The sequence below is a fragment of the Trachypithecus francoisi genome, unplaced genomic scaffold (genome assembly GCF_009764315.1).
Source record: "Trachypithecus francoisi isolate TF-2019V2 unplaced genomic scaffold, Tfra_2.0 Contig01436, whole genome shotgun sequence".
Lineage (NCBI taxonomy): Eukaryota > Metazoa > Chordata > Mammalia > Primates > Cercopithecidae > Trachypithecus > Trachypithecus francoisi.
In genome coordinates this window covers 2,926,016-2,942,404 of record NW_022681430.1, presented here as the reverse complement: position 1 = coordinate 2,942,404, position 16,389 = coordinate 2,926,016, and the positions used below count along the sequence as shown (strand labels likewise).

Here is a 16,389-nt window from a genome sequence, read left to right as displayed (position 1 = left end):
TGAGACAGTAGGACTACTTAAGGCCTGGAGTTCAAGACCAGCCTGGGCAACATAGTGAGACCCCGTCTCTATCAAAAATAAAAAAATTAGCCAGGTATGTGGTGCACACCTGTCGTCCCAGATACTTGGGAGGCTGAGGCAGGAGAACAGCATGAGCCCAGGAGTTCGAAGCTGCAGTGAGCCATGATCACACCACTGCACTCCAGCCTGGGTGACAGAGCAAGACCCTGCTTCTAAGAGAAAAAAAAAAGTGTGTGGCACCTCCCCCTTCTCTCTTGCTCCCGCTCTTGCCATGTCATGCTCTGGCTCCCGCTTCACCTTCTGCCATGACTGTAAGCTTCCTGAGGCTCTCACCAGAAGCAGATACTGGCACCATGCCTCCTGTACGCCTGCAGACCTGTGAGTCAATTAAACTTCTTTCCTTTATAAATTACCCAGCCTCAGGTATTTCTTTATAGCAACACAAACAGACTAACAAATAGCCATGAAGCAACTATATTATCACTTCATAGTGATATTTCATATTACATAGTTCATAATATATAGTGCTAATATACTTTACATTGTGCTCTACACACAGTATTTGGGGCCTCTGTGATCTCTCTTCTCTTCTAGCCGTTCCTTGCACGCAGAGTGCTCATGCTCTGGCCATCCAGAACAGCATGAGCTTCCTTGAACAAGCTGTCTTTTATGCCTCTATGCTGCCTCCTCTGCTGGGGATACTTTCTCCTATGTTGTTTGCTTGGTGAAATCCTACACGTTCTTCAAGACCTGCATGTCAGTTCTTCTGTGGAGCCCTCTGTGCCTGCCCCTCCGCTCTCTATTTTCCTTGTCTCTGTCCCCACAGCACTCTGAATGACTCGACAATATCTCTTTTTAGCTTGCACTGTGTTTGTTTACATGTCTATGTCCTTTTGTGGACCTTGTCTTTTCCCTGCTGTTCCTGGCACTAGCATGGCACCAAGGAGGTGTGTGTTAATCCCTGGTATCTTTTGTTTTATACCCGACTTTGTCCTCAACTCAAACAACCTAAAATGGTTTATGGTGATGTTCACCATACGATGGTCCTGGAACATGGGTTTGATGCTTAATAAACAAACAACACTCTACCCTCATGAGGATTTTCTTCTTTTTCTTGGTAGTGCTTATGCCCAGGGTGTTGTTTCTCTGCATACTGGGCTTCTCAGCATTCTTTGCAGATGTGCCGGGGCTGGGGTTTCGAGCACTCCATCGTCTGCCACCAAACAACTCCACAGCATGAGCCAAAGTTGGGCCTTCATACCGTCCATCCTCCTGTGAAAGAACCACATGGTGAACACAATAGGAAGCACCAAGCAATGGGGAAGTAAATATATTAATGTCTCCCAGAAAATTCCAAGAGGTGGAAGAGCACAGAAGAATAATGATCTGGCCACCCAAGTGGCCCTGTTTTCTAACTCACAGGATTCTCTGTCAGGAATTTCATCATGTCCTCTGTTGTCTTGGTCACATCCCTGCTGAGTTCCAGTGACATGCTTTAATATATCAACTGGGGAACAAAAACTTCCCATCCCATTTATAGAGGTTAAATTGCAGAACTACCACTGTAGGAAAATTCATTTAGACTTACTTTGCAAATTAGGTCCTTGGAGATCTTGGAAGGGAGTGGGGCAGGGTATCAATCTAAGTAAAATCAAGTTGTATTTGTCCATTATTGCCAGGTAGGTTTTCACCTAGTTTGATGCTTGGGACTGTCTGACTTGAAATACAGGGTGTGTGACATGCATGAAATTCCCTTTGAAGGGCCCCAGGGAGCTCCTAAAATAGCTGGGCTGCCATCCTTTTGAGTGGCTGAAATCCAAAGATAGGGAGCCCATGGGACTCAGAACACCATACATATTAGGATGCTGTGAGCAGCAGCAACACACTCAAGGGGCAGGCAATGGTTCACAGTAGCTACTAAGGCAACTCTCTGTAACATCCTGTAAGTAACAGCAGGGATTATTAAACAATTGTCAATGATTCTCCCCATAAGTCAGTTAATAAAACCACAAAAAGTTACCTATGAGCTAAAGATGATATTGATATTTCATGCATTGTATAAGAGGGCTCTTTAAAAATTAATTTCAATGTACTGTCTTTACCCTTCAAAAACATTTAAGGCTGGCTCTCCTTTGCAGTTCCAAAGAAGTGCTTATAGATAGATTTTGCTTTGTTGCAGATCATATGCGAAGAACAAAGAAGCTTTGTGTGTGTGTGTGTGTGTGTGTGTGTGTGTGCATGCTTGCTCCTTCAGCCTAATGTTTAATAACTGATTTTATGCATTCCCACTTCCTGCATCCTGTTATGGATCCCAGGATGCTGAATAACTTGGGTACTTGACAAAGAAACCTTTTGGTTACCTCTTATAGAGGAACATTGTGACTTATGCCTGTCCATGATCTGTTTCTCCCTTCTCTAACCATACCCCAATTTTACTTTAACTGTCTCTTCTCCACTGGATATAGTCTTGATAGGTGTGCCAATCAAGCTGAAATATCCTCCTTTGACCAATGATTGGCACATCATCCCAATAAGCCAATCAGAATCCCCTTCCTGGAGCAGGGTTCTTGAATGCAGTGATGAAGAGAATGAAAATGGTTGGAGATCAGTCTACCTGCTGGAGGCCTGCTGAAGAGAGTCCCTGCTAACAAGTCACTGGGAGTGACTCCAAGTTGGAGTAAACATTTCATAAATGAAACCTAATGGATAGGTTTTAACTACCATTTTGAATAACATACTCTGAATCTGAAAGAAGAGTAAAACTTTTATTTATGGATTTTAACCAACACATCTTTAAAAGCTTAATAGGCCCATTATAGTTTACATGTAAAATAATTGGCACCATTAACCTCTACTGCTTTGATTTTTCTAATTTCAGAACATCCCAACATGGGTCAAACTTTACCACTAACAGAAACATGTTTAGGTCAGGAAAAGGAAGGATGCCTTTGTTTAGTTTTTAAAGGAAGCTTTCTGAGAAGTAAAATGTAGTTTTAATTTTTGTTTTACACAAAATAATAAACTTGTTTGGGATGGATGAAGGATATACTTTCTTCTTTTTTTTCTTGGAGGTGGAGTCTCCCTCTGTTGCCCAAGCTGGAGTACAGTGGTGTGATCTTGGCTCACCGCAACCTCCGCCTCCCGGCCTCTCCTGCCTCAACTCCCAAGTATCTGGGATTACAGGTGCGTACCACCACACCCAGCTAATTTTTGCATTTTTAGTAGAGATGGGGTTTCACCATGTTGGTCAGACTGGTCTCGAATCCCTGGCCTCAAGTGATCCACTCGCTTCAGCCTCTCAAAGTTCTGGGATTACAGCTCTGAGCCACCGCACCCAGCCTACCTTCTTTTTTTAACGTGGGAGATGGACTACCATAAGTGAAGGCACATATTCAATTTTAGAAAACAGTGTTTTTGTTTTTTTGTTGTTGTTGTTTTTTTTTTCTTTTTTTTTTTCTTTTTTTGAGATGGAATCTCGCACTCTTGCCCAGGCTGGAGTGCAGTGGAGAAAACAGTTTATGTGAAAGTTGAAGATTAGAAAATAGATTCTTTAAAAAATATCCATGCACTGTTACCTCTTGGCATATCTTTGCATGTGACATTTTAAAGACCATTAAACTAACCTGTATCCTTTAAATAAATCTTTTTTTTTCCCCCATAAAGATAGTCAGAATCTGTTTTATGCTTATAACCAAAGATATTTACCTGGTAATCCCGTATTTAACTTTCTTAGCCTCCCAGAGCTCCTTCCAAATACCCAGGATTATAGGCCATCAATTCTGTCCATGACAACCTTGGGCCAAAGCTCAAGATATTGGTCTTTCCTCTACACCCCACATCACATCAACATCTCTGCACAGTTTACTTTCTTGGATTTTCCTGTATTTTTGCTAGGCTTCTCTACAAATGTTATTACTTCTTCTTGTCTTTTGTGTTATCTCTTGTTACTACTTCCATCAGTAGTACTCAAATACTTGTAGTATTTGAAAGTAACTCCACTTACATTTACCACATAAGGAAATTCTAATGTCAGAAAGATTATTTTCTATATAAGCACTTCCCAAGCTAGGGATGAAAAAATCCCCTTATAGAGCTGTTAACAGAAGTTTGGAAAAACCCAAACAGTGTTTCACACATTTCTTTAGCTTATAGATAAATTTAAATAGTTTTTTTAACTTTAGGGCATCTGAGAGAATTTAATTTTCTAAGAGGTATTATAAATCACCAATACAGGTATCAAACATTAACAAAAGATTTGATCTTTTGTTCTCTGAGTACTAAGTTAGCATCTTCTTGGTGATCCCTGAGTCAATTTGGGAACTGGTTTATATGATGAGAAAATGATCAGTCCATTGGTCTTTCCCACTTTTTTCTTTGGAAAGAAATCTTGAGTATCTGTTTCTAAGGCACGTTGCCCGACTTCGTAAATGGCTCATGTAGAGAGAGCAGTGTCAAGGAATAACATCACCTATATTTCAGAAGTGGTTGAGGAGTATGAGCTGTTTTGCCTCTATACTGCAACATCTTGGTTCTGTGCAGGGATAGTAGGGGAGGGTGGAGCTGTGTTTGCAGCTGGGTAGGACTGAGTCTCTCTAGGTCACTTCTGTCTCTGTTCCAGCAGCAGCTCTTACCTCTTAATCTGCTGTTCATGGTCTCAGCTGGTACCTCCTTCAGTAAAAGCTGAAGAGTGCTAGGGTAAATGAGAAACCAAGTACCTCTTCTGTATTAATTCAGTGACCTATGCTATAAGCTTGAGAAGAAGACAAATGGAACAACTAAACCACACAGACTTGGTGACAGGAATTGTAATTAAGCTTAAACACTGATCTATGTCCATGTTTGATGAATTTTCCTGATTCTAGAAGGCCAAGGAATAATTGTAATTAAAAATTGATATTCACAATAGCTCCTGAAGACTTTGTTTTTCTTTCCCAGCTGAATGCACTGAAAGCTCCCTGTGGAGTAAACAGGAAGCAGGTATTTTGTTTTTTCTTTCTTTCTTTTTTTTTTTTTGAGACAGAGTCTTGCTCTGTCACCCAGGCTAGAGTGCAGTGGCATTATCTTGGCTCACTGCAACCTCCACCTACCGGGCTCAAGCAATTCTCCTGCCTCAGCCTCATTAGTAGCTGGGATTACAGGTGTGTGACTAATTTCTTGTATTTTTAGTAGAGGTGGGATTTTGCCATGTTGGCCAGGCTGGTCTCGAAATCCTGACCTCAGATGATCTACCTCCTCAGTCTCCCAAAGTGCTGTGATTACAGGCGTGAGCCACTACACACGGTCAGATATTTTGTTTTCCATTTTAGATGAGTTAACTAAAACTGGCTTTGTGCTGTGTAACATTAGGATAATTGTGTACATAGGCCTATCTGCTTATTAATTAATCAAGTTAGTCACTCAGGATATGGTCTCTACTCATAATCACGGCATGGGTGTAGGGAAAGAAGAAAGAAGGGGCATTACATGTGCCTTGTCTAATTTCCTGGGGCAACAAATGTTTTTAATTGTCAGAAATGTATTTGAACTGTGACAAGTACATGAAATCAGCCATTGAGTTGTTCAAGTGGTAGTTCTATTTGTTCTGTGACAATACAAAAGATATTTCTTTTTGCCATGAAGATAGAAAAGCATAGCAAAGAAAAACTGAATACTTTGATACAACTCATTTGAGAATGACACTTCAAGTGTCACCTGCTTGTGGAGTTTAAGACTCAATTTCCAAACAATCTGTACCCTCTTTTCCCCAAAGGATGCTACTCTGGTTATGCCTGTGTCTCTTCTATCTCATTCAGCCCAGCCCTGTTGCCACCCTAAACTATAGTGCTAGAGTACCTGATAACATAGGGTTAATGAAAGACTAACTCACTCAATGTAAGCAGCTGACTGTGACAAACTGCCCGCTAAGGGCTGCTGCCACTACAAACCTAGTAAAGAACTCCACATAAGAATTATCCCACATTTGGGAAAATTTCTTTCAACCTTAAAGAAATTAACCCCTCACCTCTACAATTAGGCAGCAGTACGCAGTAAGTTAAATAACTCTCCAAAAGTCACACAGCATGTTAGGAAATGAACCAGGATTTTAATTTTGATAGGGACAGTTTTCAACATATCAGCTAGTCACTAACTAATAATAAAAGTATTCGGATAACAATGCTTTCCATTGAAACTCGAGTAAGTGAAAATGCTTATATTAACTGGTTTCTTTGCAGATGGGAGAACTACAATGACCCTGGGACTATTTTTATGTAATATAATACAATATATACAAATATAATATAAAATAAAAACAGTAGCCGGGGTCATTGTAATTCTCCCATCTGCAAAGAAACCAGCTAACATAAGCATTTTTCACTTACTATAAAATCTAAGTAAAATGTATTTCATACAAAATACAAATAAGACCACCTATGAGTACAGACACTATTCTTCATACATATGAATTATACTGTGGCTTTACACATACTAACTTTTTTTTTTTTCTCTGAGAGAGTCTTGCTCTATCACCCACCCAGGCTGGAGTGCAGTGGTGCGATCTCGGCTCACCGCAACCTCTGCCTCCTGGGTTCCAGCGATTCTCCTGCCTCAGCCTACTGAGTAGCTGGGATTACAGGCATGTGCCACCATGCCCGGCTAATTTTTGTATTTTTAGTAGAGATGGGGTTTCACCACGTTGGCCAGGCCAGTCTCGAACTCCTGACCTTGGGTGATCTGCCCATCTCGGCCTCCCAAAGTGCTGGGATTACAGGCGTGAGCCACCACCTCAATTAATTCTCACAGCCACCCTGTGAGCAGGTGTTATTATTTTCATTTTATAGAAAACGGGATTGGGGTACCAAGAGGTTAAGTAAAAAATGCCCAAGGTCACCACAGGTAGTAACTGTCGGAGCTGGGAGCAGGAACTTGGTGGTCTGGTCACCAAGTGTGTGCTCTTGAGTATTACGCTAGTGAGGAAAGAGGGATGGCTGCGCCCCTTACCTGATAGAGGCTGACGTACTGTTTCCGCAGCCACTGCTGTCTTTGGTCAGGGAATTTCCTCATCTTTCTCACAGCTCTAGTGAGTTCCAACAATCCGCTGAAGAGCATTTTAGCTGTGTGCTTTGGTGCCACGAAGTGCAATAATCTATTGTCCGTGGTCTGAAGCCCATAGAGCAGTGTCACACCAGTCTCTGACAGGAACATGCTACCCAGTTTGTTCTGAACACACACAGTGTGTATATCAATGCCAGGGTGGCCCATGTATACAGCCTTCACTGCAAAAAGATCCAAGACCCCTTCCGTCAGGCCACTTAATCCAGCATTGCCCAGCAGTGGGAATTTTCCAGGCTCAGCTGTGTTATAAAGTACACCAAGTTTTGCTTTAGTGCTAGCTGGGGAGGCAGTTGTGGGCTTTACCCAGGTCAAGGTGCTATTGTCAGGCTGAAGCTGGAGGAAGCAGCGGGCAGAGAGATGTGTGTCCTGGTCATAGTGGATGACCGTGGCCCCCTGCAGCAGGAACTGGTGCACATCGGCTTGGATGGACAGCACATACCACGGGATGAGCTCCGTCCCATGGTCAAAGGCCTTCTGTGAGTCCTCTGAACCATGAGAGTCGTATTCTTTGGATTGCTCAAAGATATCATTGTCTGAATCCAACAAATCTCCAATTATAAACCTGAAGGAAAGAAACAGCAATTTGGTTTGTCCTATAATCAAAAGTGAGAACAACCCAAAGCCATTTTCACTGACACTAGACTTCATTTTTCATCCCACTATGAATTCAAATTAGCATAGGAAATACAAAATACTAAATAGCACATAGTAACTTTTAATAACCGAGGCCGGGTGTGGTGGCTCATTCCTGCAATCCCAGCACTTTGGGAGGGCGAGGAGAGTGGACCACTTGAGGCCAGTAGTTCAAGACCAGCCTGGCCAATATGGTAAAACTCTATCTCTACTAAAAATACAAAAATCAGTCAGGCATGGTGGCATATGCCTGTAGTCCCAGCTACTTGAGAGGCTGAGGCAGGAGAATTGCTTGAACCTGGGAGGTGGAGCTTGCAGTGAGCTGCGATCACGCCACTGCACTCCAGTCTGGGTGACAGAGCAAAAAAAAAAAAAAATTTCGAGTAACGTTTTATAACTGTATTCTAATATTCTTTATAACTGTATTCTTATCTTTAGCAAGGTATCTGACCATAAGCATAAGAAAACAACTACTAGATGAGTTATTGTATTTTTATTCTCAACAACAATAATCTTTATTATGTATTAGTTTTCCCTCTTGTGTCAGGAACTGTGTTAAATACTTTACGTTTTTCGTACTAAATCCAATCTACTTGCAAGGTAAGTTTTATTATTCTTTTTCTACCTATGAGGAAACCAAGGTTCAGAAAGGGAAAGTAATTTGCTGAAGGTAACCCATCTCAGAAGAGACCAAGCCAAGGTAAGGTTTTGGTCTAACTTCATAGCCTGGGATTTTCATTGTTAGGCTTGTTTGCCTTCAATTAAATCATAAACAAAAGTCATGATCTGAATATACTGGGGCTAAAATAGGTAAAAACAAGACTTAACCGGCTGGCTTGAGAAGTACCTCTTCTTCTCATAATTAATTGTATGTTAAAAATAAAATACAATTAGTTCAAAGATACTCCTTTGAAAGAAAGTAGGCAGATTGCTTGAGCCCAGAAGTTTGAGACCAGGTTGGGTAACGTGGTGAGATCACAGCTCTACAAAAAATACAAACATTGGCCAAGTATGGTGGCATGCCTGTAGTCCCAGCTACTGAAGAGGCTGAGGTGGGAGGATTGCTGGAGCCTGGGAGGTGGAGTCTGTAGTGAGCTGTGATAGCACCGTTGCACTCTAGCCTGGGCAATAGAGCAAGACCCTGTCTCAGAAAATATAAATAAATGAAATTTAAAAAGGACACTCCTTGGGAAATATGGTCATGGTGGCCAGATAAGCAAAACAGTTCTCCTGGACTCAACGTTAGATTTCTACTCTCTGTGCGTGTGCGTAGGTGTACACAGAAAAGGCTAGTCTGCATGGAAAATTTAGCACGTTCCTTCCACTGAGTTAGGAACCTGGATTATTTGAGCCAAGAGAATCAGGGAGCAGTGAAGGCAAGGGATTGCTTTTTTTTTACATGGCCACCTTGGTAGGAACCTGCCCAAGGGTCTCATTCTTTTCAAAGCATAGGAAGTTGTTAGTAAGATCAAGGTTTCTGCTGTTTGGTTCACAGACATCACTAGCAAAGTGGTGAGTAAAATTGTGAAGGAGCTGGTACACAGGCTGGTCCATGCGTCTCCAGGAAGGAAGGCTCTCATGCTCAGGAGACACTTGGGCCACCTACTGCCTTTTGATGAGGCAACGACAGTATCATGGGGCTTGTTGACACTCCTCAGTTTAGATTGTTGTCCCTGAACAAGATTACCATTCTTGCTTTCAAACAGCAGGTTCTACCTCCTTGCCCCACACGTGGATATTCTTTTTTTAAAAAGTCTACCAGAAATACTGAATTTTAGTGTCTCACAAATCTGATGGTAAGAAAATCCATTTCAGAGCCCCATACAAGAAATAACCAAAAGTCCAGCAACAATAAAATGTATGCATAGATTTTGGTGTATTCATGCAATGTCATTCTGTACAGCAATGAAAATGAATAAGCAATAGCTAACTACATGGAATAACACAAATTGTAAGCAAGACACACAAGAATGCATATGATATGTATTTGTGATACATAAATACATACGTTTATGTAAATGTCAATTACAAAACCAGGTAAAACTATACTATACTATTTAGGAATGTATATTAGTAGAAAAACTACAAAGAAAAACAAGATGTTATTGTAAAACTTATAATAGTTTTCTCTGGGGGAAGCTGGTAATAATTGGGAAGGGAAATAAGTAGTTTAGGGGTGCTGGCAATGTTCTAACCCTGGGCGCTAGTTATACTCAGTCACTTGATAATTATTCAAATACATTGTTTCAATAAACTTTTAATTTTAGGATAGTTTTAGATTTATAGAACATTCCAAAGAACATATACCTCACACAAAAATTTCCCTATTAATATCTTACATTAGTCTGGGATATGTGTCATAATTCATGAACAAATCCTAACACATTATTACTAATTAAGGTCCACATTTTATTCAGATTTTCTTAGTTTTTACCTAGTGTCCCTTTTCTCTTCCAGGATTTCCCATTACATTTACTTGTCATGTCTCCTTAGGCGATGACAGTCTCTCCTTGTTTTAGGTGCTCTTGACAGTTTGGAGGAGTACTGCTCAGGTATTTTGTGGAAGGTCCCTCAATTAGGACTTGGCTGATATTTTTCCCATAAGTAGATGCAGGTTATGGATTTGGGGAAGGAAGACCATAGAGGTAAAGTGTCATTCTTATCACATCATATTGAGGGCACCCACTACCCGCATGACTTCTCTCTGGTGATACTGACACTGATCACCTGGCTGAGGACCTATGTGTCATGTGCCACTGTACAGTTACTACTATTATTATTAACTCATTTCCATACTCTACTCTTTGGAAAAAAGTCACCATGCCCAGCTCACTCTTAAGGCGGGGGGAGTTATGCTGCACTTCCTTGAGGGTGAAGAATCTACCTAAGTTATTGGAAATTCTTTTGCACAGAAGATGGATCTCTTTTCCCCGATTTGTTATTTATCATTTACACATATCATTTACTTATATCGGTATGATCTCATGAATATTAAAACTTTGGGTGATTGATAATGTGATACCACTTTATTTATTTTATTGTTGTGGCCATTGGGAGCTCTTCCCGTTGGCTCTTGCATTCCTTTCACAGCTCCCATCACTGTGTTTCTTTTGAGCACTTCCTTACTACAACAAGATTCTCCAGGCTCATCTTGTATATTTTCTGCCCCAGTCCTAGAATCAACCACTCTAGGAGAAACCTTGCCTCCCTTTATTGAAGAATGGTATTAGAAACCAAGATCTGGGCCGGGGGCAGTGACTCACACCTGTAATCCCAGCACTTTGGGAGGCCAAAACAGGTGACCCTCTTGAGGCCAGGAGTTCAAGACCAGCCTGGCCAACGTGGTGAAACCCCATCTCTACTAAAAACACAAAAATGAGCTGGGCGTGGTGGCACGCACCTGTAGTCCCAGCTACTTGGGAGGCTGAGGCACAAGAATTGCTTGAACCCAGGAGGCTGAGCTTGTAGTGAGCAGTGAGCTGACATTGTGCCACTGCATTCCAGCCTGGGCAACGGAACAAGACTCTGTCCAAAAACAAACAAACAAACAAACAACAACAACAACCACCACCAAGATCTGGGGTTACATGATATTTTCTGCTCTTTTCCTAATGTTACTTCATATTATGAATTAATATTACTTCATTCACTTCATAAAAAGTGAAATAAGAAAAAAATCATTTGTGTCTTATTTAGCTCCATCCCTCTGAAATTGCTCTCGGTAACACTGGAAAACCAATACTTATGTCCTTGTACACAATGGCTTCATATATGCCTGCTGCAGTCATCCTGGGTTTAATATTAAACATCACCACCTGTTTGCTGTGTGACCTCATCAAAACACTCAACCTCTCTGAGCCTCACTATTAGATGGCAAAAAGACAATGCTCATCTCATAGAATAATGGTGAAGATCAAATAAAATACCAGTTGGAAAGCACTTAGCACAGCACCTGTCTTGGTAAAATACACTCATTAAATATAGGAAGACCAAGTCCTTGCACTTTTCCTTTCTCACTTCCTCTTCTCTAGGCTATCTCAGCCCAGCCGTTCCTCTAGAGGGGCTTTATTTTTTTTTTTTGGAGAAGGAGTCTTGCTCTGTTGCCCAGGCTGGAGTGCAGTGGCATAATCTCAGCTCACTGCAACCTCCGCCTCCCGGGTTCAAGTGATTCTCCTGCCTCAGCCTACCGAGTAGCTGGGATTACAGGTACCCGCCACCACACCCAGCTAATTTTTGTATTTTTAGTAGAGACGGGGTTTCACCATCTCGGCCAGGCTGGTCTTGAACTCCTGACCTTGTGATCCACCTGCCTCGGCCTCCCAAAGTGCTGGGATTGTAGGGGTGAGCCACCTCGCCCGGCCAAGGGGCTTTCTTCTGGGACCATTTCCACATTCTCCATGTCCTACTTCTTGTTGTTGTTTTAAGAGCAAAAAGGATTCAATTGGTGAGTGTTAGTACCCATTAAAATACAACATGTAAATTTGGACATAGAACTTCTGATTTTAATCTAACAAGATAAATGATGTTTTCCCTATTCCATGTAATTTAAGTTCTGAGTTAAGTCAAGCATGTTCCAGTGAACTACTACAAGCATTATAAAAAAATAGTGTCTGGAAAGAAAAATTATAAGGCTTTTCTAGAGCCTGTTTCTGCTGCTCAGAGATGATGTAAGATGGGAGAGAGGGGACGCTGTCTTTCTTGGAGTCAGTTTTTATTTTAGAATGCAAAAAAGAACTAATGCCAGATGGTAATAATTCCATTAAAAAGCAATCTTCCAGGGACTAATGCTCAAAATAAAATTGACAATTGTTTGTAATGAAATAAGTTCATTTCAAGCAGGAAACTAGTAGCTTTCGTCTCTTAGATGATATAGTGAATGTTACGCAATTTTGTGTCTGATTCTCTTAGAAGATAATTTCCTGTGAGTTTACAAGAAGGAGGGATAAGGTGGAATGTTAAGACTTATTTAGGAACTAAATAATGTTAACCGAAGATCAAAGATGTGGTTTACCAGCAAAGAAAATACCTTGTCAAACTCAGATTGTATGCCTTAAGGAGAGGACCAAGGAGTAAAAATAGAAGAAAGGTTTTTATCCTACTCCTAAAAAGCTTCCATGGTATTCTTCAGTTAGAAACCACAGACAGATAAACACTTGTCTAATTTCCCTGATGAAAATTTTACACTGGGTGATCGACAGGTATTTGTTAACCTGGTTAAATATTTTCTTTGTAAGGGTTCGTTTGCCTCCTGCAAATTTAACATAATCCCTTGAACATGAACCACCACGTGATAAACAAGCCTAAATTTAATTTTTTAAGATAGAAGTAAATCTATGTCCTTTCCAAAGGATCTTGCTACAGCTGTTCTCTCTAATAAAATCTAGTGTTTTTTATGCTCTCTTCTGGAAAATTCTTGCTTTTAATTAACCTAGCACCTTCCTTGACTATAAGCATTCTCTTATTATATCTAAGTAGTTTGTGGGTTTTGGAACCAGTCTGCCTGAATTGAAATCCTGGCCCTGCTACCTATGAGAGTAAAATGGAGCTGTCATGAAGATTAAATAATTTAATATATGGAAAGAATTTAGGGCAGTGTTGGCTTAAACATAGGCTCTCAATAAACATTAGCATCTTAAATATTGCTAATATTGTTGTCTGGCTTGAGTTTACTAAGTTAGTATTATAGAACAAACCCATCCATACAAATGGAGATTCTCTGTAATAATAGTGTCCAAGTTTGAAGTTGGGATTTAAGTGAGAAACAAGCCTAAGGTGAAAGTTGTGCAGGTAGTGGGAAAATGGCCTTTGTTACAAATCACAGATGCAAGATAGGTCTGAGGTGTTGGCCAGAGAAGTAGAAAGAGAGAGAAATACAGAATCCCAGGTATCCCCAGCAAAGCCGGGGAGTGAGACTATATGAAAGTCTGGGCTGGGCTGAGGCAGCTGGTACAGATAAAGGATGTTGTGAGTTGGGCGTTGGTAAGGCTGAGGCCTGCCTGCATCTTTCCCTGTGGAGAATAACTGATTTCCTATCATTTTATGATTTGGGACATCCACATGCATACTTGTGTGTGTGTGGTTAATCCTGGTAACTATTATCTTTTCTCAGATATTCTGCTTAGCTTTCTTTTTTTCCTGTCCCTGTGGGGTTGGATTATCGTCCAGGCACGTCTCTAATGAGGCTATTGCGATAGAAGGACACAGAAAATACCTCTTTGCAGTAAGGGAGAGGAGGATGACTGAGGGTTCTTCTGAAATGTTGACTGCTGCCTAGGGTGTCCACACCTAAGTGCTGGAGCCCCCTGTATTAGTCCATTTTCACACTGTTAAAAAGAACTGCCCGAGACTGGGTAATTTACGAAGGAAAGAGGTCTAATTAACTCACAGTTCAGCATGGATGTGGAGGCCTCAGGAAACTTACAATCATGATGGACGGTGAAGGGAAAGCAAGGCACCTTCTTCACAAGGTGGCAGGAAGGAGAATGAATGCAGGAGGAACAACCACACACTTATAAAACCATCAGATCCCCTGAGAATTCACTATCCTGAGAACACATGGGAGAAACCGCACCCATGATTCAATTACCTCCACCTGGTCTCTCCCTTGACACGTGGGGATTATAGGGATTACAATTCAAGATGAGATTTCAGCTGGAGGCACAGCCAAACCACATCACCCTCAGAACTTCAGCTTGGCATTTTAAGGGTGTGGTGCACACATTAATCATGATAGCCACCATTTATATTGGCACTTATAGTGTGCCGTGCATTTTGCTTAATTTATATGCATCTCTCACATAATCCTCACAAAAACCCTATCAAGTAGTATTGTCATTTCCGGTTTACAGATGACAAAACTGAGGCTTAGTAAGATTCAGCTACCTACCTAGGTGACAGAAATAGTAAGAGGTGGTGTCAAAATTCAGTCCCAGGCAATGTGACTGGAAGGTTTGAGTTCTTAATCAGCTCAAGCAGCCTCCATTGTAGGTTTCTGTCATCATCTACTTATATCTCATTTCTCCAAATGTACAAATCCTTCTTAAGGTGCAGCATGCCAAAGAGGGTCAACAATATTGAAAATGACGACAATAAGAACTTGCAGCTCCTATATGACTCTATACTCTTCTCTACACACCTTCATACTCCTCATTTCTATTTCCCAACAATGGTGCCGCATGCTACTTTTAGGTCTCCATGCCTTCATACATTTTTAAACATACAAATGCATAGCTTATTTATTCTTTATGCTCGTAAACAAAAAAGTAATTATTAATGAGCATTATAATTCATATGAAATGTAATTGGAATGCTTTCAGAATTCAGATGTTCCTAATCTTCAGGAGTTAGACATAAAAAGAGGCTGAGGTTAGCCCCTCTACAATCAAAAGAAATGCCTTAAACTTTGCAAGACAAAGGATCCTCCCCTGTGACTGAACAAATGGTCAGGCTCATGACCCAGCTCTACTGTTTATTAGTCAGATAAGTGACTTCAGCTCGCTAGGCACAACTTCTTCATCTGTAAAGAAGTTAGACAAGCCTACTTGAAGACCCCATTGACATCCCAAGATTTTTTTCAGCTCAATTTCCTTCCTGCTGAGATCTTGAAGTTTGTTTTTTTGTTGTTGTTGTAGAGACAGGGTTTCACCATATTGCCCAGGCTGCTCTTTAATTCCTGGACTCAAGTGATCTACCTGCCTTGGCCTCCCAAAGGGGTGCAATTACAGGCCTACGCCACTGGGCCCAGCAAAAAGAAATCTTAAACTTTTTATAATTAGTTTTTGAGATTTCTATGAGTGTTTCTAGTGGTTTTCTGGCAGGAGTAGCTGTGAGGTTTGCGAAGAATTATAAGAGCACCCTGTAGGTGGGGTAAACCAAAGGACCATGAGATTGTCCCTTCTTTCTTTGCTGTAGTTTTCTCAGGGCTGGTGGTTGCCAAGTGAACAGGGGCTAGAGGTTGCTGTTTGTGGAGTCTCTGTTTCAGTCAGATCAACAAAGCACAGCTCCTATGGGCTTTTCAATCTGCACGTCTTTGGCAGACATAACCCTGCACTGGACATTTTAACATGGGGCTCTCAATCAGGAATGGATTCTCAAGTCCCAGCAAATGGCCACAGAAATAGTGCTTGCTGATCTGGTTTTGGTGAATTCCATTAAACAGTCCTACCACCTATCTTGTGTGCTGAGGTTCCTTTCAGAGTAGCAGTCACTTGAGGTAAGGAAGCTATCACTGGCACTTAAGTACACAAGTTTCAAAGTGAGGATTTCAATATGACTTCACAGGTTTTATAAAAGAAATATTTGCATTTTTATGTTTTTCTCCCCTTCTAAGAGTGCTCGCAGCAGAGTTTGGAAAATGGGCAGTGGAAGAGAAATGTTCTTAGGATGTAGAAGATAAAATGATTAGGAAGAAGACAAGAGACTGTGGAGAAAATTAGAGACAACAATTTCATAACAGGTGAAAATGATGCAAGAAAGTTACCACCTGAAGGAACTCCAAGGGAAAGGAAAGGATAGTCTAGGGGTCTGACACTCAGTAGAAGTGGCAGTCCTGAAGGTATTTTAGAAAGGTCAAATGACATACACACATGCACAAACACACACACAGCCTCAGAGGAAGGTTATTGTCAAAAGAGCCATACGAAA

At 41.1% G+C, this 16,389-nt stretch overlaps 1 protein-coding gene across 2 annotated transcripts in view; it reads right to left on the bottom strand.

Annotated features, from left to right (window-relative positions):
* Window positions 1-16,389, bottom strand: part of LOC117091955 (1-phosphatidylinositol 4,5-bisphosphate phosphodiesterase epsilon-1) — a 245,213-nt gene that overhangs the window by 72,617 nt on the left and 156,207 nt on the right. For both annotated transcript variants that reach the window (XM_033225009.1, XM_033224999.1), the window contains 2 exons: window positions 7,000-7,675; window positions 1,111-1,293 (listed from right to left, as the gene is read on the bottom strand). In XM_033225009.1, the coding sequence (XP_033080900.1) occupies window positions 1,111-1,293; window positions 7,000-7,675 (859 nt within the window). The remainder of the gene's footprint in view (window positions 1-1,110; window positions 1,294-6,999; window positions 7,676-16,389) is intronic.